Source organism: Mirounga leonina, unplaced genomic scaffold (genome assembly GCF_011800145.1).
Source record: "Mirounga leonina isolate KUSES-001 unplaced genomic scaffold, KU_Mleo_1.0 Mir_125, whole genome shotgun sequence".
Lineage (NCBI taxonomy): Eukaryota > Metazoa > Chordata > Mammalia > Carnivora > Phocidae > Mirounga > Mirounga leonina.
In genome coordinates this window covers 78956940-78981682 of record NW_023270305.1, presented here as the reverse complement: position 1 = coordinate 78981682, position 24743 = coordinate 78956940, and the positions used below count along the sequence as shown (strand labels likewise).

At 36.8% G+C, this 24743-nt stretch overlaps 1 protein-coding gene across 1 annotated transcript in view; it reads right to left on the bottom strand.

Annotated features, from left to right (window-relative positions):
• Positions 1-24743, bottom strand: part of GCC2 (GRIP and coiled-coil domain containing 2) — a 65312-nt gene that overhangs the window by 15560 nt on the left and 25009 nt on the right. The window contains exons 12-21 of the mRNA XM_035001902.1: positions 24617-24721; positions 23832-23994; positions 10589-10689; positions 10425-10502; positions 9601-9738; positions 8385-8506; positions 6650-6826; positions 3490-3707; positions 1707-1901; positions 600-739 (exon numbers count right to left, since the gene is read on the bottom strand). Of these exons, the coding sequence (XP_034857793.1) occupies positions 600-739; positions 1707-1901; positions 3490-3707; positions 6650-6826; positions 8385-8506; positions 9601-9738; positions 10425-10502; positions 10589-10689; positions 23832-23994; positions 24617-24721 (1437 nt within the window). The remainder of the gene's footprint in view (positions 1-599; positions 740-1706; positions 1902-3489; positions 3708-6649; positions 6827-8384; positions 8507-9600; positions 9739-10424; positions 10503-10588; positions 10690-23831; positions 23995-24616; positions 24722-24743) is intronic.

Sequence of the window (24743 nt, the reverse complement as noted above, 5' to 3'; positions counted from 1 at the left end):
TCAGTTTTGGTTGGTACCATGATGTTCCCTTCACCTCCTATTCTCTACAGAAAGTAAACTAGTGGGCTCAGGGCCGTGGGATAAGGCACACTGCAGAGGGCAAGCACAGCTTGAAACCAGGGCCTAAAGTAAATATCTACATCCACCACTGACCCCTTTCCTGCCCTGCTCACAGACTGCAGGTAGTTACAGTGTCCACTGGGAAGTTGTATTTACATGATGAACGATGGCTGTTTTGTTCACCAAAACAAAAGCCAAGTCTATGACAGAGTGAAAATTCAGGAATGTAAGACAATCTAAAATACTACCAGAAAAATGGGGAAACAGATGATATGCAAAAGATGGTAGAATGCTGAAGTCTTTGAGGAAGATTTCTGGGTTGAAACAAACAAAAATAGTTATATTTCATCATTTTAGGTTAGTTCAGAAAAGTTAGCCAAAAGTTATTATTTAAATACCTAGTTCTCATTTTTAGGAATGTAATATCATCAAGAATCAAGATGTGATGGATGTGTCTCATCTGGAGAGTGGGGGGGAGGGCGTCAAGAAAACCAACCTGTTGCAGAGAGTATTTTCTGGGTGGCAGTATTTGACCTTACCTTAATTTGTTCCATAAGGATTGCATTGGTTGCTTCTGTTTCCCGAAGCAGGCCGTTTAAGTGATCGGCACTTTTTGTGGTGGAACTGAGCTTTTGAACCAATTCTTCTTTGGTAAATTCAGCATGCCATAGAGGAGGCTCTGCAAGATGTTGTTCCAGTAATTAATTTTCAAAATCAGAGATTACAGATGAAGATTCTAAGTAAGAAATATACCTAAACACAGATATTTTACTCTGCAATATTACTTAGGCCCACTCTCTCTGGCATTCTTCTATTCAATGTATCTCAGTTGGTAGGTTACATGTAACGTAACACAAATAAGGCAGAATCTCTGTTGTAAAGCATATAATCTAATTGAATTCAAGCTCTACGAGTGCCAATTCTTGAATTTGTTTGTCCTGTGTTTCTAGACTATTCTATCAGTTTCCCCACTCACACTCCTCTATGTCCCAAGAGTTTATGTTGTTTTACTTATGAACGAGGGGAATAATAACATTTCTATCATGGATGCTTGTAAGAATATTATATGAGGTGGGTATCATTATTCAAATTTTATAGATAAGGGAAAAGGCTCAGAGTTGACAAGTAATTTGGCAAAAAACACAAAGCCAGATGTAATTCTGGAGTCTGCTGCCATGCCTGGCAGGATCACAGTTTCCATCCACACCACGATTAGTGACCACAGACACAAACAGTCCTTACTCTAGATCCTGAAACTTCAGGAAGAGAACAGAGTCCCCCTGAATTGTGAACATTCATGACAGGTAAGACTAACATATACCGAAGCTTTACTATATTTAATAAATTCAGCACTACTACTTCACTCAGAAGAATAAACGAAAGCTGTCAACTTTTTAGAAGGGTGAGAGAATAGCTCATCCTACTTTCCGGTACCACTACAGGACTTCCAACCATCTATTTCTGGCTCAAGCTTGGGGCAGAACTAGCATTTTATTTTAAAAAACTCAACTGTTTCATTCTGCAGGAGTTTTCCATTTGGAGTGCAACACTGAAAGAAATTTTCTTAGAGTAGCTCAAAAAAGCACGCATAACTTAGAGTTAGGATTTATTAGACAAGATAGTAGAGGTAAATAGGAAAAACATACCCAGTTTAGTTTCAGGAGAATTAAGCAGCTGTTCTAAAGACTGTGTGTGAGTGCCGGAGGAAGATACGGACTCCGTGTCGGTTGTCTCCATTCCTTCTCCCTCCTCCCGGGTAATGGCATACATGTCCAGAAGGGGGACTTCTGTGCTTCTCCTTTCTCGAAGGTTCTTCAAAGGTTGGTGAGAAGCAGCTGGACCTATTACATTTTTTTAAAAAAAGTAAGTTGAGATTGTTCAAAATCATGGATTCTACATTCACAGAAGTACACAATGAAATCAAAGTGATCATAGGAATGTCAAATGGTATGAGAGGGAATTTCAATAACTAGAAGACAAACGGTGCATAAAGAATTTCTAAGACTGCCCTAAAAATTTAGTTATTGACTTCAACCGTTTAAGTAATTTCAACAGGAACTATAAATTATTTGCTACCACCTAGGTAAAATCTACTATTAGATACCATAATAGAGAGGGCTATACTGTTGCAAAATACTGGCAGAAATTCTCAAACTAGACTCTGTTTTTGAGGATTAGGTATTTCAGATAGCTGTGTACTGACTCAATACGCCTGCTGAACTCTGCTGAGCAGATGTTCATTACTACCTTACCCTTTCACCTCTGCCGGGTCCTACCATCGCCCCCTCACATCTTCAGTGTTCAGCCAAGAAAAGCCTAGGACCCAGGGCAGGGAACTAATCTATTATACTTCCCCAGCTAGGCTTTCCTGCTTGCTGATAGTGAACACTTGCATAGAACTCTAAGAATTATAAGGCACTTTCAAACACATTACTTTATTAATCCTGAGAAACCCAAAGGTCAGAGAAATTAAATGACTTTGCCCAAGGCATCATAGCAGGGTCAGGGACCAGAATTCTAACCCATATCTTTTAACTTCCAATTTCATTTACTTTCCATTCCATGAAGTTGCCTCCTCCTTTCTCTCAAACATTAGCTTCCAGCTGCCTTTGTTGAAGCACTTTCCAGGATTTCTGATATTGTGCCAACTGCTTATTCCACTGCTGATTCCTAGATCACAATCTCTCGTGTGACTGTTGTTTCCCTGACTGATTACTTCCTTTGATGACTCTTGGCATAGGCTGAATTTCTTGAAGCTGGCTTCGGACCCTGATGAGTAACCCATTGGTGCCAATGTCCTGGTGACATTTTCCAAGGTAAATGCTATTAAGTATAAAGTTGATACTTAATAAAGCTAAAATGTAACCTCATCTTGGCTGGAATATTCCCATCTCTTCCAGGGAGTAGAATGGAAGATACCAGGTGCAGCTGAACTAAATCTCCAACTAAGTAGAAATTTTAAAGGGAAGAAGCTATATTGACCAATCAATCCTATAAGTTCAGTGGGGCTTGGGTGTTTCTAAGCCTCTCACTATAATATTCCTAATTACAAAATAATAGATATATTTGATGACTAACAATGGAGAACACCAAACAGATTCAGTGAATACTGGGATTTGGACACATGTCATGAGACTGCAGAATATGTCTGAGTCAGAGAAAAGGAAATAGCATTACATGGAGGATAATAGATACATGAAAATCAGTACTGTAAGAGGTGATGTAGGCTGCTGTAAGTATAATCAAGAAGGGTTCAAATGGTTCAAATATCTTCTCAGTAAGCAAATCCAAAATTCCTTAATCACAGAATTGGCACTGGTTGTCATCTAGTAAATTTTCTTTTTTCTTATGAATTTGTGAAGAATGTATTTAAGTGACAAAACTATGTGAGAATGTGAACGACTGATGTTCTCATGCACACACACGTACTTCTTGTGGTCGGTTCACTCTTAACCTGGAAAAGCTGAGCTTCCACCTTGGAGAGCTGCTGCTGTAAAGTTTCCATTGTCTTTCTATGCTCTTCCTGCAAATGGCGCACTTGATCACGGAAGCTGCTGCGAAGGACCTCATTTTGGGATGTCAGTTGACTCACGGTCTGTGCATGTTCAGACTTCAGCATCATGTTCTCTGATTGTATTGAACACAACCTGAAGGGTGAGAAGAACTTACTTCATAGCAGATCTTTCAATTTGACATCCTGACTCAGCTTTTCTCAACTGGGTTCTACTTGGTAATTAGCCTTGAGATATCTACTAAATGTATGAATTAACTGCTAAGCATCTGTAATGGTACCAGCTGCGTTAACCATCTGGGGACTGGCTGTCACCTAGTTCAAATCATCTCTGTGTTCTGTAATTCAAGGAACCTCGTTTGAGTAACTATGGTACAAAGGTGCAGGTGAGGAACTTCCTTCATCACTTATCAGAAAATAGGGCTAGGGCGCCTGGGTGGCTCAGTTGGTTAAGCGACTGCCTTCGGCTCAGGTCATGATCCTGGAGTCCCGGGATCGAGTCCCGCATTGGGCTCCCTGCTCAGCAGGGAGTCTGCTTCTCCCTCTCCCACTACCCCCTCTTGTGCTCTTTCTCTCTCTCAAATAAATAAAATCTTAAAAAAAAAAAAAAAAAAAAAAAGAAAATAGGGCTAAATTTAGGGCATAATATAATTACACTTTAAATCAGTCCCTTTTTCAGGTTATCTTATGTGGGAGCTCATATAAGCATAGAGTATCTTTTCTTTATTACCTTGAAAACAGGAAAAAAATACGTTCTTTTAATTCATAAATAAAGTCTTAAGGAAAGCCTTAAAGGAAGTTTTCTGAATAATTTTTGAGCCAATTAACATAAAACTCTGAAACACAAAGGCTTGGTTTACTATAGCTGTTTTTGACTCTTGCTGCACGTTAGAATCATCGGGTCCCTTGTTCAAAATACAGACATCTAGTTCTCAACCCAGAGCCACTGAATCAGAAATTTCCAAAGGTGGTCTTAGAAATCACCTACTTTTAGCAGTTTTCCATACAATTTTTATGTAGTCAGCTTGGTGCTAGCCAGTGCAACTATAATTTGGGAACCACTATTTTTAATGGGTTCACTTGTAGTCTTGATATTTTACATTTGGCTTTGGTTAAAAAAAAAAAAAGAAAAAAAAGTTTTCTTTTTATGCCAGAGAGCCACAAGTATCACAAGTACTCTCATAAAAATTCAAACAGTATGGAACCAATTATAGAAAAAAGTGAGAGCCCTCTCTTATTCGCTCCCGTCCCCTGCAGTGTAAAATCCCAGCTCCAGGGGTAGACATTGTTAATGGTTTAGCATGTAGCATTCCAAGATCTTTTTTCTATGTGCTACACATATGCACACCATATAAGGTTTTAAAACAAGATTTAGTGGCTAAAAGGTGACATACAATAAAAATACCACGTTTCAGAAAAGGTTTCTTAAGTGCCAAGTTCACACTGATCAATGAGTTCAGAAAATGCTAGTGTATATGTTACTCCTCAAATCTGCATTTTTCTGTGAGCATTATGTTAAACACTACTACAAAAGTAAAGGAAGAACCATCAGCAGTCATGACAATAATTTTCTAAGGAAGATAATAGCTACATTTTAAAGCTAGGGTAAGGTTGGTAGTTTGCAGGTGGTCTCAATGACACCTCTGCTCTACCTATTTAAGAGCTAGAAGCTTGAACCCCCACTTGGACCCAGAATGGCTATGCTGATGGAAATTTACTGTCTCAGCTGTTACTGGGGTGTTTAAATAGCTGGATCCTCTGGAAAATGTACGTATTAGTTGGTCAGCCTACTTATTCCTCTTAAGCCATTTTTACAATCTCATATAGGGGAAGTATGAATATTAAGATGTTTAAAAAGAGAATTTATAAAGAAAAGGCTATTTCTTCATACTGGGGTACAGACAGTAACAATATTATTCTTGATATTTCTGAAGAAGGGGGATAAGATCTCTAAAGATATCTCAAAATGCTGTGAAGTTTTTAGCACTTAGAAGAGAGACTGGCACATAGTAGGGGCCCCCCAAAATAGTTACTGAAATTTAGAGGCATCACTTGCACTTTGTGTTAGCAATATAATTTGCAATAACTTTTCTAGAGTAGAGAATAAATGTGGGAAATTTCTGATGTAAATAACAAGCATCACTGTATTTCAGCTAATCTCCCAGTAAACCCTGGTGATAGGTAGCTAGAATATTGATAGACCTTCCCTGAAACTTTTGATTTACAGGGTTAACATACATAAATACACGATTAGAAAGCCAAGAAAATGAAGCTTTCAAGATTACCATCAATTAAAAGCATACCTGAGATGTATAAAGTATTCCAATACCCTTGATGCTCAATGAAGAACTCTTTTCCTTAGTCTAAGGTACAACAGATATTACTACCCAATTTCTTCATTACAGGAATTCAAAGTTCCTTGTTCACAATAATCTGTTCCCCTTCCCAATGCTCCTGATGTTTAATTTAAGTACTGATTAACAAAGGGTAACAATATGACAAGTTGAAGACAGTTGCAGAGGTAAATTCCATATTCTTTTTCAATCAGCAACTGTCTGAATGTTTTCCTCTAGAGAAAAAGAAAAATGCTTATAATTTGACACCTGAGTTGGAAAGTGGGATTTTTAAAAAGAAACATTCTGGCAATGAAGGCCATAGGAGAAACAGATTACTGGATGAACAAATAAAATTAACTGTTCTTAAAAAAGTGAAGAATAAAAACAAAAGGGCAAGGGGAGCTTTAAGGTATAAAAATACAGTTTACTAAACCTCTAGAAATATCTATTTCTTCTTCTTTTCCTTTTTTTTTTAGATTTTATTTATTTATTTTTTAGAGAGAGAGAGAGAGGAGAGAGGCAGAGAAAAAATCCCAGGGGCTCGATTTCATGAGCCTGAGATCATGACCTGCGCTGAAATCAAGAGTCGATGCTTAAATGACTGAGTCACCCGGGTGCCCCTAGAAATTTCTATTTCTTATTTTCAATTTGTATCTATCCCAAGGAGCAACACATTAGGAGTTCCAACAAAGAAATACTTTGCTGCCCAGCACAAACACTATTAGTCCTGTAGCAATCTTACTTTTCCCGGAGTTCTGCCTCTTTGGACACAGTTTCCTGCAGCATCTTGTTATGCCTTTCTAGCAGAGTATCATGTTCAGACTGTAATGTATGAAGTTCAGATACACTGATCTGTAAGTTATTTTGGGTATCCTGTAATTTGATTTTTAGTTGATCAATCAGCATTTCCAGGTGTTCTCTAAAACAGAAATAAACAGTTTTACAAAAAGTTTTGAAAGAGGTAAACCTGATTTTGTGGTTCCAAATAAATTTCATTACTTTAATCATTTCATCTTTTAATGTCCCATATGCTTGCTATTATTATGGATGATTCTAAAGGAAATCTAATAATTGGAAGAATTCAGAGACTAGGATTAAATATAATACAGAAGACATAATAGTCAGATTTTACATTTTAGGCACTGCAGATTTTCAAAAAAACCTCTGAACTTACAAATTTCATACTCAAATGGAGAAGAGACCATTAAATGGCATCAAAATAGCCTATTTTGTTATAGTACTATGCTTTTAGTTGCAGTTCTAAGCCAACCATTATGAGAATGGTATGAAAAACAAATAGTGAAAACCCCTAATACACTGTTTTTTTTAGAAAAAGTCTCTTATGTATAAGAAAATAAAAGGAATGTAAAACATTTACATTTCCAGCATGATCAAAAAAGGCTCTTGCAAATGCTGACATTTTCTTTTCTTTTTTTTTTTTTTAAAGATTTTATTTATTTATTTGAGAGAGAGAGAGTTAGCGAGAACAGGAACACAAGCAGGGGGAGTGGGAGAGGGAGAAGCAGGTCTCCTGCCGAGCAGGGAGCCCAATGTGGGGCTCGATCCCAGGACCCTGGGATCATGACCTGAGCCAAAGGCAGGCGCTCAACGGCTGAGCCACCGAGGCACCTCAAATGCTGACATTTTCATATTAAAGGTGTCAATATTCAATTTCTCCTATGAAATTTGAAGATGAGCTACTAACAGAGAAAATATCTCATTTTTCAGTCTACAGTTCCCAAATTTAACAGATATTTAAAATAAAAAGTAACATAAGTATAAACATATAAACATTGCAGGGTATTTAGTCCTACTTAGAACAGTAAGAGGCAGATATGATATTACTTTGAACACTGAACCTCTACTTACAAAAACACACAGGCTCTAGAATGCCCTATTTCATACTCCTAGTATATTTTTGAATAATTTACAAAAATGATTTGTATGCTAGTTTTAAAGATGCATTAACAATATACTACTGAAACAAATAATTGAGATGGTCATATATTTATGAAGAAAAATACAATTCTAAGCTAGAATTTAGTACTGAATTTAAAACTTTTTGAAATAAATAAAATGTTTTTAAGCAATTTGTTTAGCCTAATTAATGGTGGTTATATCAAGGAAGCATTTTTATTCTATTTCTCAATTTTTAAAATTGGAAAAACTAATCATAATGTAACTTTAATGTCTGTATTTCTACTCTGACCAGTTCTTGCTACAAGATGACACTATTTAGCCTATCTCCTGGTTTTGCTGCTCACATTACAGTTTTATGAGTTTGTAACAGTGCCCTTCATAGAGATGTTTCCCTGTTGCTGCCTGGAGACAGAGTGAAGCCAAGAAACTCTGCTCTTATTACATGTAAAATTCCACAGCCAAATGAAATCAAAGCAGGATTCATAACCTACTTGGTGGAGAACCTATCTTGGAGGAAAGGGAGGAACCCTGGATGTTTCTTTTAATTTAGACTTTACCTTTCTTGTTTAGCTCCCTCGGTTTCAGTCTGAGACACAGATTTATTTTTCTGTTGTTTTAGAACATTGTGAACTCGGACTTTGTAGCTCTCAAATTCAGAGGTTATAGCAGCTTGTTCTGCCTATGACATTTAAAAGAGAGAGAATAATTTTTCTATTGCATTTCCATTGTAACATAATCCTATTTTCTTTCAGATTAATGACTTAAGATGAAAACGTGTTTTAGAAAATGAGTAAAATGGCCAACACTCTTTAGCCCCTTGATTTACTTCCTGTAAAAAGTACTCTTCTGTTGGCCTTACAACTTTTTTTTTTTTAAGATTTTATTTATTTATTTGAGAGAGAGAATTCAAGCAGGGGGAGGGGCAGAGGGAGAGGGAGAAGCAGACCCCCACTGAGCAGGGAGCCTGATGTGGGGCTCGATCCCAGGTCCCTGGGATAATGATCTGAGCCGAAGGAAGACGCTTAACCAACTAAGCCACCCAGGTGCCCCAAGCCTTACAATTTTTTAAAAGCCTTTGAATGATAGAATTTTGTTTGACAAGAGATGTTTCAACCATGTTTTCCTCTCTGGTAGATTCATTGAGTACCCATAAATTTTGTATTGGCACTATTTGCCTTTGGAACCTTAGAAAGATTTTCATTTATGAAGAGTTCCTCTTTTCATAAATACAAGAAAAATAAATTCAAAGAAATTAAGCCACTTGAACTTCTAAAGAAAGTGGGAAAAATGAAATTCTAGGTCTTCTACTTTCCCAAAGTGATCTCCTGTGACCCTTCTGCCAAATTGGCTCGTATCAGAGCTACACCTCTCACAAAGCTACTCTACTGGGTTTGCTTCATATGCTGACAATAAGAAAGTAGGACCTCACAGCCATCCTCTCAGAATATTATTTTATAATCATTTGGCCCTCAGAAAGAACTATATACTTTTTAAATTATAAAAGTAAAAGAAAATAACTCTTACACACAGAAATTGCAAAACAAGTTTAAAACGGAAACGTGTACCCATGTTTTCCCTTTTAACAAAAAAATGTTATGCCAGTGATAGGATGGGATGGGGTTGGGGTTAGGGTCAGATGAGCCGCATCAGGTACTCATCTAATAAATGCTCTTAAACAACAGCAAACCCTAAAAGGTGAGACCACAGCCCTCATGTGAACTGCCTGCTAGGTGATGATAACACCTGTCCATGGCTTCTGGGTGAAGCCCGCACCTTGGCAGCGTGGCACTCTTCCTGAAGGGCTGTCACTTTCTGCTGGTACACGCTCAGTGTGCGCTGGTGCTGGTCTGCAGAGGTCTTCAGGTGTTCATGAATTTTGTGCTTCTCGGAGGTTATTTCAGCCAGCTGAATCTGGGGCAAAACCTTTCGATTAAGCTCTAATAAACTGGATCTTCATTGCCTAAACACACTTGCCTTAAAAATAAACTTGAGTTTTGAATCATGAGTATATATAAGCAATCTAATTAAAAGAACTACTATTGTTGAAAGAGTAGAGGGAGTATAATTTGCCCAATAATTTATTTCAGTTTTCTTTAAATCAAAATTAATCATGAGCGATTACAAAAAAAATTCCAGACTGCTTGTTACAGTTCAATGTTTAATTGAATACGTCAAGATATTATAGATATAAATGTATATATGAATAATGTAAATATACATATAACATGTATACAATGTAAGTAAAACCATTTTTATTCTTGTGACTGCATTATCATTTAGGAAGCTCAGATGCAGGTCTGGGGCCATGTTTATTTTATATTTTATGTTATGTTTATTTTTAGTGCATCAAGGATTTTCAAATACATGAAGAGAATGTAGCTTAAGCTAAATGGGATACTCCTGTTATATGCCATACTTGGCTTACTGCTTCTGCTTTTTCTTTTTTTTTTTTTTGCTTTTTCAAATGAAGGCTATCTAGGAGAAAAAAAATGTGTGTGTATAAAAATATGTACATAAAGGTATTTAGAAAAATCCCTACATAGTACCTTTTACATGGAAATTTTTTTATAAATCCTAAAAAGTAAAAAGAATCTTACTTTATAGACTTCTACTTGCTGTTGGCTTGCTTCCAGTTCACCCTTCAAAGACGCTTGAAGTATTAAGTGATCAGTTTCCTACAGAATAAAATCTTGGTTAAATTTAAAAAACAAGTGATTAATAAATACATAAACTGAAATATGAAACTGGGAAATTAACATACTGCTTGCTTTGAATCTGCCAGTTCTTTTTTGGTTTTCACAAGCAATTGCTTGATTTTGGTGTTTTTTTCCTCATATTGTTGCACTGAAGACTGTAGTGAAGCTAGCAGAGGAAATAATTTCAGAACAGATTAAACAATTTTTTAAAAGATTTACTTATTTAGAGAGAGAGAAAGAGCACAGGGAGGGGTAGGGGCAGGGGAGAGAGAGAGAGAATCTCAAGCAGATTCCGACGTGGGGCTCAATCTCATGACCCTGAAATCATGACCTGAGCTGAAACCAAGAGTCGGCCGTTCAACTGACTGCACCACCCAGGTGCCCCTAAACAATTTTTATGAATGAATTTAAATAAATGGATACTAGGTCTTTTCTTTGTATTAACCTATCTTTAAAAGAAACTTGTCTTAAAAAATAAAAAAGAAAAAAATAAACTTGTCTTAGCTTTTTATTATGAAATATTTCAAACATACACGACGGCTATGACAACAGTACAATAAACTCACTGTACCTATCACTCAGCTTTAACAATTACCAATACATGGCCAATCTTATCACCCAGAACAGGACTCTGGCCCACAGGCTAAAATCTGGCTGCTGTCTGTTTTGTAAAGAGTTTTATTAGAACACAGTCAAGCTTATTTATTTACATATTGTTCATTGCTGCTTTAGTGCAACAATGATAGATTTGACTAATGGTGATAGAGACTATAATACGGCCTGTAAAGCCTAAAATATTTACTGTCTGGCCCTTAGAGAAAAAGTTTGCCAACTCCTAACCTATAATACCCTCACCTATTCCTTGTGCCCTCCCTGGTTTTGTTTTGTTTTTTTTTGGTTCTTCACAAGAAATCCTTTTGTCTGTAAATATTTCAGTATGTATCTTTAAAATAAAGTTATGTACTTAGAGTATATCTAAAAGATAAAAACTTTAGTTTTAAGAAGTACCTCAAAAGCGGTGCCGTGTATTTCCAATTATATCACTGCAGAGGCACATACCTGGTTGTTTTGTGATACTAATTGTTTTGTAGGATAGGACTGTCAGTGACTGTTCACTAAGGAACAAACTGAAACATGATAAAAACAAAAAACTTTTATGCTAACAGGTAAAAAACCAAATATCAAATAGGAATAAGTGGATTTATGGTCTAGATCATAAGTACTCAAAAATCTGGCACAGCCTGTTGTGAAAGAAATAAAGAGTATATGATGGAGACTATGTGGCCTGTGAAGCCATGGAAAATAACTTCCTGGTCCTTTAAGAAAAAGTGTGCTTGACACCTGGTCTAGGCCAGTTATATGGGCACTATGTAATTGTGCCACTAAAATATCTTATAAGCAATGATTAACTTTATGTAGTTAAATCCATGTATATGGATCCTATTACTTGGTAAACATGAACAGGTATACTGTAAGAATATTATCTTAACTATGCCTGTTTATGATAAATCTAATTTAGTTATTTCCTGGCAACTATTTGCTCAGTTCTAAAAAGCATTTTATAAAGCACAGATTACATATGAAACCTTTGTTAAGTGCTCCAGGAATTGTGATTAGATACAGTTAGTCCCAGAGCTCAAAGAATAAGAATGAAATTGGGGGATAATAATACCACATGATAACATAAAACAAAATATAAACATTACAAAAGAAATACAAAAGGCTATGGGGGGTTCACAAGGGCTAAAGGTTATACAAAGTTTGCAAAGGACAAGGAAAATTTCATAGCACCGAAAACATTTAAGATTAGGAAGGATTCCAAAGGGCGGGCATGAGGGTAGGAGGGCGAGGACATGACAGGAGATTTCCTTTAGCGAGGAGATACACAGTCACAGAAAAACACAAATCATATCTCAGGAAAAATGAGCAGTCCTCTTTGTGAGAGAGTAATGAGAATTAAGGTGGAAAGTCAGACTAGGGCCAGATGTTGGAGGGGTTTCAGTCTAAGATGTGTGTTGCTAATTTATTAGGCAAACTTTTTTCTTTTTTTTTAAGATTTTATTTATTTATTTGACAGAGAGAGAGACAGAGAGAGAGTGCACAAGCAGGGGGAGTGGGGGAGGGAGAAACAGGCTTCCCGCGGAGCAGGGAGCCCGATGCGGGGCTCGATCCCAGGACCCTGGGATCATGACCTGAGCCGAAGGCAGACGCTTAACGACTGAGCCACCCAGGTGCCCCATTATCTTTTTTTTCATAGAATTTTGTCCAGATGCTTCCTTATCTTTTTCCTACTCTACCACAACGCCTTAACCCAGTCTTCCAGGACCTTTGCTGCCATGAGCCTGGTGGCTTTTGACAGATTCTACATCATTCCAATTAATCTGATACTCTGGCAGACTAATCTTTCCTCATTGTCTTCAAAAAGGGCCCAAATATATTCTGGTATTTCAGGTATTTCACAAACTGGATCAAAAATGTCTTCCTCATTATACTTCATTTCTCCCTAACAGGTCAAGCCTTTCACTCCAACTGGTCAGGACTTTTAAAATTATACTATATTTCTTTTCATTTTGCTCATTCCATGGCCGCAGAAAGGAACCCTTTTTCAGTCTTTTCTCCAAACCTTACCTTCAAGACTTACCTCGAGCCCCAACTTGTGATTGTTTCAGTCTATAGAATCTTTCTCCCCTCCAGATTCTTAAAGAGCACTCACTGCTTTTACCACCCATTTCTGTACTTATTTATTAGTGAGAAGTGGTGGCCTTCTTGAATTTATTCACACCTTTTTAGTTTTTCCAGGGTATCAAGCTTCTTTCAGCTTAATGATCAAAAATATACACATTAACTAATTCACAAAACCAAATATTTGCATTGCAGGAATATAATCTAGAGCTCTACTATTCAATTTGCACCAGGAATATAGTTGGAAAATATGGTATATGCATAATGAAAGATATACGCATAGTGAATTATCTGAAAACTCTACAATCTGTTCAATTATCAGAGTATTCTAAATTTTTCCCCTGGATGAAGGCAGATCATCAGAACTCTGCATTGTTATTCATGGAGTCATGGAATAATGCTTTGTTTATTCATGGAATCACCTTTATTGAGCTGTGAGTTGGTGACAGGCTGAATGAAATACTATGAAATAGTCAAGGGAGATTTGCTACTTTATTTATTGTGGGAATGTCATTGAGAATACAAATCCAGATTATCAGTGGTTTCTGTTAAAATTAAATATAAAATGAATATTGGGTTTGAAAATTCCCTGAGCAGATAAAACCATTTAAGTCACACAAGTGAAACTTAATTTAGCTTATTCTGCAAAATAAGTGAACTTGTCATCTGGAAACCCCCGCTGTAATAACCAATCATTGTAAAGGTTAAATTAACTCATTTCACTTTATTTATTTATTTTAAAGATTTTATTTGTCAGAGAGAGAGAGCGCACAGCAGGCAGAGCAGCAAGCAGAGGGAGAGGCAGGCTCCCTGCTGAGCAGGGAGTCGGATGCGGGGCTCGATCCCAGGACCCTGGGATCATGACCTGAGCCAAAGGCAGAAGCTTAACCGACTGAACCACCCAGGGGTCCCTCGTTTCACTTTATAAGCCATCCTGCGCTATCAGTCTTTGAATTTGAAAACTCCCCAGTTCATGATCTGTTTTTATATGTACAATAGATTCTTACTGAATACTATTTATTGATTTGGTGGCTTTAATTTTGCTATTTCTGGGTTAACTTCAAAAATTACATATGAGACTTTTGAAAACATAGATTTCAAGGTCCCACCCTTTTAAGATTCTGATTCTTTACATTTGTGCCTGGGCTTTCCAAAAAGCTCTCTGGATACTGGTGATATTTAAGTTAGGTCTGGGACACATGACACATGGTCCATATGACACAGTGTTGCTTTTTTTTTTTTTTTTTGATGTAGTGTTCCATGATTTATTGTTTGCGTATAACACCCAGTGTTCCATGCAGCATTTGCCCTCTTTAATACCCATCACCAGGCTAATCCATCCCCCCAACCCCCTCCCCTCTAGAACCCTCAGTTTGTTTCTCAGAGTCCACAGACTCTCATGGTTTGTCTCCCCCCGATTTCCACCTCTTCATTCTTCCCTTCCTGCTATCATCTTTTTTTTTTTTTTTAACATATAATGTATTATTTGTTTCAGAAGTACAGGTCTGTGATTCAACAGTCTTGCACAATTCACAGCGCTCACTATAGCACATACCCTCCCCAATCTTTATCATCCAGCCAGCCCATCCCACCCACCCCCCATCACTCCAGCAATCCTCAGTTTGTTTCCTGAGATTAAGAATTCCTCATGTCAGTGAGATCATATGAGACATGCCTTTCTCTGATTGACTTATTTTGCGCAGCATAACACCCTCCAGTTCCATTCACGTCGTTGCAAAACGCAAGATCTCATTCCTTTTGATGGCTGCATAATATTTCATTGTATATATACCACATCTTCCTTATACACTCATCTGTCGATGGACATCTTCGCTCTTTCAACAGTTTGGCTATTGTGGACATTGCTGCTATAAACATCAGGGTGCACGTACTCCTTGAGATCCCTACATTTGTATCTTTGGGGTAAATACCCAGTAGTGCAATTGCTGGATCATATGGTAGCTCTACTTTGAACTTTCTGAGGAACCTCCATACTGTTTTCCAGAGTGGCTGCACCAGCTTGCATTCCCACCAACAGTGTAGGAGGGTTCCCCTTTCTCTGCATCCTCGCCAACATCTGTCATTTCCTGACTTGTTAATTTCAGCCATTCTGACTGGTATGAGGTGGTATCTCATTGAGGTTTTGATTTGGATTTCCCTGATGCCGAGCAATGTTGAGCACTTTTTTCATGTGTCTGTTGGCCATTTGAATGTCTTCTTTGGAAAAATGTCTGTTCATGTCTTCTGCCCATTTCTTGATTGGATTATTTGTTCTCTGGGTATTAAGTTTGATAAGTTCTTTACAGATTTTGGATACTAGCCCTTTATCTGATATGTCATTTGCAAATATCTTCTCCCATTCTGTCTGTTGTCTTTTGGTTTTGCTGACTGTTTCCTTTGCTGTGCAAAAGCTTTTTATTTTGATGAAGTCCCAATAGTTCATTTTTGCCCTTGCTTCCCTTGCCTTTGGCGATGTTTCTAGGAAGAAGTTGCTGCGGCTGAGGTCGAAGAGGTTGCTCCCTGTGTTCTCCTTTAGGATTTGGATGGACTCCTGTCTCACATTTAGGTCTTTCAACCATTTGGAGTCTATTTTTGTGTGTGGTGTAAGGAAATGGTCCGGTTTCATTTTTCTGCATGTGGCTGTCCAATTTTCCCAACACCATTTGTTGAAGAGACTGCCTTTTTTCCACTGGACATTCTTTCCTGCTTTGTCGAAGATTAGTTGACCATAGGGTTGAGGGTCCATTTCTGGGCTCTGTACTCTGTTCTACTGATCTATGTGTCTGTTTTTGTGGCAGTACCATACTGTCTTGATGATGACAGCTTTGTAATAGAGCTGGAAGTCCGGAATTGTGATACCGCCAGCTTTGCTTTTCTTTTTCAACATTCCTCTGGCTATTTGGGGTCTTTTCTGGTTCCATACAAATTTTAGGATTATATGTTCCATTTCTTTGAAAAAAGTTGATGGTATTTTGATAGGGATTGCACTGAGTGTGTAGATTGCTCTAGGTAGCATTGACATCTTCACAATATTTGTTCTTCCAATCCATGAGCGTGGAACATTTTTCATTTCTTTGTGTCTTCCTCAAATTCTTTCATGAGTATTTTATAGTTTTCTGAGTACAGATCCTTTGCCTCTTTGGTTAGATTTATTCCTAGGTATTTTATGGTTTTGGGTGCAATTGTAAATGGGATGGACTCCTTAATTTCTCTCTCTTCTGTCTTGTTGTTGGTGTATAGAAATGCCACTGATTTCTGTGCATTGATTTTATATCCTGCCACTTTACTGAATTCCTGTCTGAGTTCTAGCAGTTTTGGGGTGGAGTCTTTTGGGTTTTCCACATAAAGTATTATATCATCTGCAAAGAGTGAGAGTTTGACTTCTTCTTTGCTGATTTGGATGCCTTTTATTTCTTTTTGTTGTCTGATTGCTGTGGCTAGGACTTCTAATACTATGTTGAATAGCAGTGGTGAGAGTGGACATCCCTGCCGTATTCCTGACCTTAGGGGGGAAGCTCTCAGTATTTCCCCATTGAGAATGATATTCGCTGTGGGTTTTTCATAGATGGCTTTTATGATATGGAGGTATGTACCCTCTATCCCTACACTCTGAAGAGTTTTGATCAAGAAAGGATGCTGTACTTTATCAAATGCTTTTTCTGCACCTATTGAGAGGATCATATGGTTCTTGTTCTTTCTTTTATTAATGTATTGTATCACATTGATTAATTTGCGGATGTTGAACCAACCTTGCAGCCCAGGGATAAATCCCACTTGGTCGTGGTGAATAATCCTCTTAATGTACTGTTGGATCCTATTGGCTAATATTTTGGTGAGAATTTTTGCATCCATGTTCATCAAGGATATTGGTCTGTAATTCTCCTTTTTGATGGGGTCTTTGTCTGGTTTTGGGATCAAGGTAATGGTGGCCTCATAAAACGAGTTTGGAAGTTTTCCTTCCATTTCTATTTTTGGAACATTTTCAGAAGAATAGGTATTAATTCTTCTTGAAATGTTTGGTAGAATTCCCCTGGGAAGCCATCTGGCCCTGGGCTTTTTTTTTTTTTTTTTTTTTTGATGACTGCTTCAATTTCCTTTGTGGTTATAGGTCTGTTCAGGTTTTCTATTTCTTCCTGGTTCAGTTTTGGTAGTTGATACATCTCTATTTCTATTTCTTTCTGGTTCAGTTTTGATAGTTGATACATCTCAGATTATCTAATTTGCTGGCAAAGAGTTGCTGCTCATAATGTTCTTATAATTGTTTGTATTTCTTTGGTGTTGGTTGTGATCTCTCCTCTTTCATTCATGATTTTGTTGATTTGGGTCCTTTCTCTTTTCTTTTTGATAAGTCTGGCCAGGGGTATCAATCTTATTAATTCTTTCAAAGAACCAGCTCCCAGTTTTGTTGATCTGTTCTACTGTTCTTTTGGTTTCTGTTTCATTGATTTCTGCTCTGATCTTTATTATTTCTCTTCTCCTGCTGGGCTTAGGATTTATTTGCTGTTCTTTCTCCAGCTCCTTTAGCTGTAGGGTTAGGTTGTGTATTTGAGACCTTTCTTGTTTCTTGAGAAAGGCTTGTATTGCTATATACTTTCCTCTTAGGACTGCCTTTGCTGCATCCCAAAGATTTTGAACAGTTGTGTTTTCATTTTCATTGGTTTCCATGAATTTTTTAAATTCTTCTCTAATTTCCTGGTTGACCCATTCATTCTTCAGTAGGATGCTCTTTAGCTTCCATGTATTTGAGTTCTTTCCGACTTTCCTCTTGTGATTGAGTTCTAGTTTCAAAGCATTGTGGTCTGGACATATGCAGGGAATGATCCCAATGTTTTGGTACTGGTTGAGACCTGATTTGTGACCTAGGATGTGATCGATTCTGGAGAATGTTCCATGGGCACTCAAGAAGAATGTGATTCTGTTGCTTTGGGATGGAATGTTCTGAATATATTTGTGATGTCCATTTGGTCTAGTGTGTCATTTAAAGTCTTTATTTCCTTGTTGGTGTTTTGCTTAGATGATCTGTCCATTTCAGTGAGGGGGAAGTTAAAGTCCCCCACTATTATTGTATTGTTGTTGATGTGTTTCTTTGCTTTTGTTATTAATTGGCTCATGTAATTGGCTGCTCCCATGTTAGGGGGCATAGATATTTACAATTGTTAGATCTTCTAGTTGGATAGACCCTTTAAGTAGGATATAGTGTCCTTCCTCATCTCTTATTACAGTCTGGTTTAAAATCTAATTTGTCTGATAGAAGGATTGCCATCCCAGCTGTCTTTTGGTGTCCATTAGCATGGTAAATGGTTTTCCACCCCCTCACTTTCAATCTGGGGGTGTCTTTGGGTCTAAAATGAGTCTCTTGCAGACAGCATATCGATGGGTCTTGCTTTTTAATCCAGTCTGATAGCCTGTGTCTTTTGATTGGGGCATTTAGCCCATTTACATTCAGGGTAACTACTGAAAGATAGGAATTTAGTGCCATTGTATTGCCTGTAAGGTGACTGTTACTGTATATTGTCTGTGTTCCTTTCTGGTTTATGTTGCTTTTAGGCTCTTTCTTTGCTTAGAGGACCCCTTCAATATTTCTTATAGGGCTGGTTTCCTTCTGCAAATTCCTTTAGTTTTGTTTGTCCTGGAAGCTTTTTATCTCTCCTTCAATTTTCAATGATAGCCCAGCTGGATACAGTATTCTTGGCTGCATATTTTTCTCATTTAGTGCTCTGAATATATCCTGCCAGTCCTTTCTGGCCTACCAGGTCTCTGTGGATAGGTCTGTTGCCAATCTAATGTTTCTACCATTGTAGGTTACATATCTCTTGTCCCGAGCTGCTTTCAGGATTTTCTCTTTGTCTCTGAGGCTTGTAAGTTTTACTATTAGATGTCGGGGTATTGACCTATTTTTATTGATTTTGAGAGGGGTTCTCTGTGCCTCCTGGATTTTGATGCCTGTTTCCTTCCCCAAATTAGTTAAGTTCTCCGCTATAATTTGCTCCAATATACCTTCTGCCCCTCTCTCTCTTTCTTCTTTTTCTGGGATCCCAATTATTCTAATGTTGTTTCATCTTTTGGTATTGCTTATCTCTCGATTTCTGCCCTCGTGATCCAGTAGTTGTTTATCTCTCTTTTTCTCAGCTTCTTTATTTTCCATGATTTGGTCTTCTATATCACTGATTCTCTCTTCTGCCTCATTGATCCTAGCAGTTAGCCCCCCTATTTTGGATTGCACCGCATTTATAAAGCCTTTTTTATTTCGACTTGGTTAGATTTTAGTTCTTTTATTTCTCCAGAAAGGATTTCTCTAATAGCTTCCATGCTTTTTTCAAGCCCAGGTAGTATCTTTAAAATCATCATTCTGAACTCTAGTTCTGACATCTTACTAATGTCCGTATTGATTAAGTCCCTGGCAGGTGGTACTGCCTCTTGTTCTTTTTCTTGAGGTGATTTTTTCCATCTTGTCATTTTGTCCAGAGGAGAAGAGATGAATGAGAGAACAAAACGCTAACAGGGTATCAACGTCCCCAGAAAATATACACTAAACAAATCAGAAAAGACCTTCCAGAAAGTGGTCACTTTTCTCTTCAGAGAGTTGCTGGTATTCTTTTCTTTGATCGCCTGTTGAGTTCGTAGGTGTTCAGAATGGTTTGATCCCTATCTAGTTGCATTCCTGGGACCAGACGAAATTTAGGTCTCCTACTCCTCTGCCATCTTGCTCCTCCGACACAGTGTTCCTTTTATAAAAAATGCCTTAAAAAAAACCTCTCACACATCTTAGTACCAGGAAAAGCTGTAATGCTCAAAAGCATCACATTTGTTCTAATACTGTGGCTACTATAAACTTTGTAACTGATGTTCCTGTCTTTGCATGGCTTCTGGGAAGCTCAAAGCCAATTTATGTAGACCTTAGTGATAGCAAAAGTACACAAAACATATACTTTATGTCTTGATCTTATATCTGACTTCACTGTATAGTCCTACACCTCAACATTTCCTTTTATCCCATTTCCTCATCATTTATATATCTAAAATCTTATACAGTAATATCTTTGCAGCCAACTTAAATCATTTTATGGAACTTCAGCTTCTCACCATGAGGGAATAGGAAGACCTAGACATACCTTCTGTTGTAAACAATTAGAAAACTGAACAAAATATATGAAAATTCCTGAAATCGAGCTGTGATCCCTGAGGGAAGGTAAACAAGGTGAGCCCTATTATAGTTCCAGCTTTCTGTCTGGGGGTAATTTCTAGACTGTGGAACAGGAAGGGAATCCCAAATAGAGCAGTGGTCTTGCTGAGATGGAAAGAACAGTGAATAGGGAGCTATAATTGGACAATTCTCAGGGCTCACACAGGGCTATAAATTGTTCCAACCAGACAGAGTAAAGAGACTTTGTTTAATACATGGGCACTCAGTAGACATCAGAACATTCCCCACCTTAGTACAGGGGCTGAACTAAATCTATTTTCCAGGAAAGGGTACTCTACACTTGGGTTTCAAAAAAGATGAAAAACAAGCCACAAAAGGATAAAAGTGATCCACAAAAGACCTGACTGCCAGCCGAAATTTAACTCTGTAAATGAATACAAAAAATCTAGCATTCAACAATGTAAAATTCACACCCAATTAAAAAATTATTTCCCATGCAAAAAAGCAGGAAAATATTACTCCTAACAGGAGAAAAATACAATCAATAATATTAGAACATTACAGAATATTCTTTAGGATTTAAAAGAAAACATAAACATAATGAAGAGATAAATGAAAAACAACAAAAACTAAAAAAATACAAATGGAATTTCTAGAGATAAAAATACATTATCTAAAGTGAAAATATCACTGAATGGTAATAACGTATTAGACCCTGAAGATGAGAGAATTTAAAGACTATTTAATATTAGAAACCACTAGAATTGAAACTATATTCCATTTAATAAAAGTGAAAAAAGAAGAGAAGTGAAGAAAAAATAAACAGCATCACTAACCTATGAGACTATATCAAGTGGTCTAATGTATGTAATTGGAGTTTTGGGGGAAAAAAAAGGAAGAGGATTTAGACAAACAGGATAAACTTGAAGAAAACTAGAGAAACTACATACAACAAAGAAACTGAAAACACAAGTAGGATATAAACAGGGAAAAAGACACACCAATGCACATCATAAAATTCTATACTCGACAAAATTATCTTTTTTTTTTTTTTAAGATTTATTCATTTTAGAGAGACAGTGTGCATGCAGGAAGGGGCAGAGGGGGAGGGAGAAAGAATCTGAAGCACACACTGCACCGAGCACAGAGCCAGATGCATGGCTCAATCCCACAACCGCGAGATCATGACCTGAGCTGAGACCAAGAACTGGATGCTTAAATGACTGAGCCACTCAGATGCGCCCCAGCAAAACAATCTTTCAGAAATGAAGACTTTTTTTTTCAGGCAAACAAAACATTACAGAATTCAATGCCTGTAGCCTGCATTATAAGATACGTTAAGGATGCCTGGGTGGCTCAGTTGATTAAGTGTCTGCCTTCGGCTCAGGTCATGACCCCAGGGTCCTGGGATCAAGTCCCACATCGGGCTCCTTGCTCAGCAGGGAGCCTGCTTCTCCATCTGCCTGCTGCTCCCCCGCTTGTGTTCTCTCTCTGACAAATAAATAAATAAAATCTTAAAAAAAAAAGAATATGTTAAAGGAAGTTCTTCAGGCAAATGGAAAGTCATATTCGAGGAAATCTGGATACAGATGAAGGAATGAAGAGCAGCAGAAATGGTAAATACGTGGGTAAATATAAAAAAAACCTCTTTTTTTTCATTTCTTTAATACTTTTTCATTTCTTTAAAACACGGATTGGAAAACATTTTAAATGGTGAGATAATAAATATGATAGGCTTGCAGGTGATACAGTCTCTTACAACTACTCGACTGTGCTGTATAGCATGAAAGCAGCCACAGGCGATATCACAAATGGACATAGCTGCGTTTCAATAAAACCTTCGTATGACAGGCAGCTATTGTGGGCCAAGGTTTGTTAATCTCTCTTTAAAAGATAACTATTTTCAAACCAAAGTAACACAATTACTACATCTATAACACATATAGAAGTAAAATGTATGACATTAAAGGACAAAAGAGGGGGAATAAGCAGTACTACTATAAGAATCTTAGTCTACATATGAGGTGGTATAATTTACTTAAAAGTAATCTGTAATAAGTTCATGACATATACTATAAACCCTAAAGCAACCACTAAAACCTTAACAAAAGTATAGCTAATAAGCTAATAATGGAGATAAAATGGCATCATATAAATTACTTAATTCAAAAGAAGGCAGAAAAAGAGGAAAAAGGAAACAAACTTTAAGACAAATAGAAACAGCAAGGTAGTAGGTTTAAACCTAATCACATAAATAATTATGTTAAAAATAAATTATTTAGACATTCCATTTAAATAGCAGAGGTTGTCAGCTTGGAGAGAAAAAGAAGACTCAACTATACACTATCTAAAAGAAACACTTTATAGACTTAGGTCGAAAGCTAAAGGATGGGAAAAGACATGCCACGTAAACAAGAAACAAAAGAAAGCTGGAGCAAAAGAAAGCTTTATATTAATATCAAAATGGACTTTAGAAAAAGAAATATTACCAGTAATAAAAAACACATTTCACAATAATAGAGAAATTAAATTACCAAGAGCAACTAATGATTCTAAATGTACATGTAGCTAATTCCAGAGTTTCTAAATACATGAAGCCAAAAGTGACAAAAGTGAAAAGAACAAGAAACCCACAGTTATGTTCAGGAAATTCAACATACTTCTCTTAGTACTTGGCAGAGCAGTAGTCAGAAAATCATTAAAAATATAGAAAACCTAAACTGTCACCTGACTTGATTTAATTGACATTAGTTAGAACACTCTATCCAACAACTAATATAGTTGAACACATTTTCAAGTGCCTAAGGAGCATTCACCAAAAGAAATCTTATTCTGGGCAATAAAACAAAACTCAGTAAATTTAAAAGGACTGAAATCATACAGAGTATGTTCTCTAACCACAAAGGAATTCACTTAGAAATCATTAACAGAAAGACAAGTGAAATTCCTTTAAATGAATTAAACAACACACTTCTAAATAACCCATGGGTCAAAGAAGAAATCCAAAGGAAATTTAAAAATATTTTGAGCTGAATTAAAATAAAAAGTACAACATACCTTATGAAATGTGGCTGAAGGGATGCCTAAAGGGATATATATAGCTTTAGATGCTTAATGTTAGAAGTTATTTTATGGAGAGAATGGAATATAATCACCTTAAAAAGAAGATTTCACTACTATTTAAATGATCCCACTCTGCTGACAACCAGCAAATCATGGACAAGACCATTTTTTATCTTTGTATCACTCATGTGGCAGGTACTTAAGAACTGTTTAAGTAAATGACTGCATTATGCACCAACACAGACTGTACATATCTGAACAAAAAATGGTTTTACAACCCTCCTGGTCCTTATGAATATTTAGCACTGTGTGAAAGATCCGCTGGCAGTCAAAGTCTGGTGAAATGCACAGCTAATATTGCTCCCCTGTATTCTGTTATAATGAAATTATTGTAAGTTAAAGTGAATTGTTTTACTCACTCATTTCTTCTTGCAGGGTTTCTTGTTTCTGCTTCTGAATTTTAATTTCTTGCTCCAGATCTTCTATCTTGCTGTTTTTATTAGCTAACTTTTGATTTAGTTCTTTCATTAAACGTTCATAATCAGCTATTTCCATATTCATCAATGTGGTTTGCTGGGCATCCTGCACATATCAGAAATAAAAGATCCACATGTTGGTAGATCAGTTAATTTTATTTGTAAAATTGCTAATTGCATAACTGTAAATTATGCCAAAGGGATAAACACATTCTATTATGCTTTTCTGTAAATATAGAAAAGTTTACACATCATATGAAGAAACTAGAAGTTGGTACTTTCTATTTTTGTAATTTTATAAAATATTTTCATTGAAGTTCATCATAATTTTCATTAACCACAATTGATAGTTCTACTCATGGAGTTCTTATTTATAAAATATTAGCATTTAAGCAGCTCTTATACCTTTCTTTTTAGCCTCATCTTTGAAAAAAGTAGAGAAAAATTAGCCAAAGTTTTAAGTATAATATGAATTCCAACTTTTGACATTAATTAAATCTTCATGTGTCATAAAGCAATCCTGTACAAAAAAATGAAGTATCAAACCATTTGTGAACCTAGATTCTTCTGAAAAGATAGGAGTGAGAAATATCTTAAACTTTCATTCTTTTGAGGCTAACAATTTATATATGGCTATGTTAGTTTTGAAATATTTCCTTTCTAAACTCTCAGAATCGTTTAACACTGTGAATATTGACCTCAGTTTTGAATCTGGTGTTTTATTTTACCTTTCTAACCAGCTCTAATTCTTGCATGGTTTTCTGAAGCTGTTTCTTTTCCTTCTGAAGCTGCAGTTGAAGTTCTTCAAGTTCATTTACAGAATTGGCATGCTCCTGAAATTAAAAAATACCACTC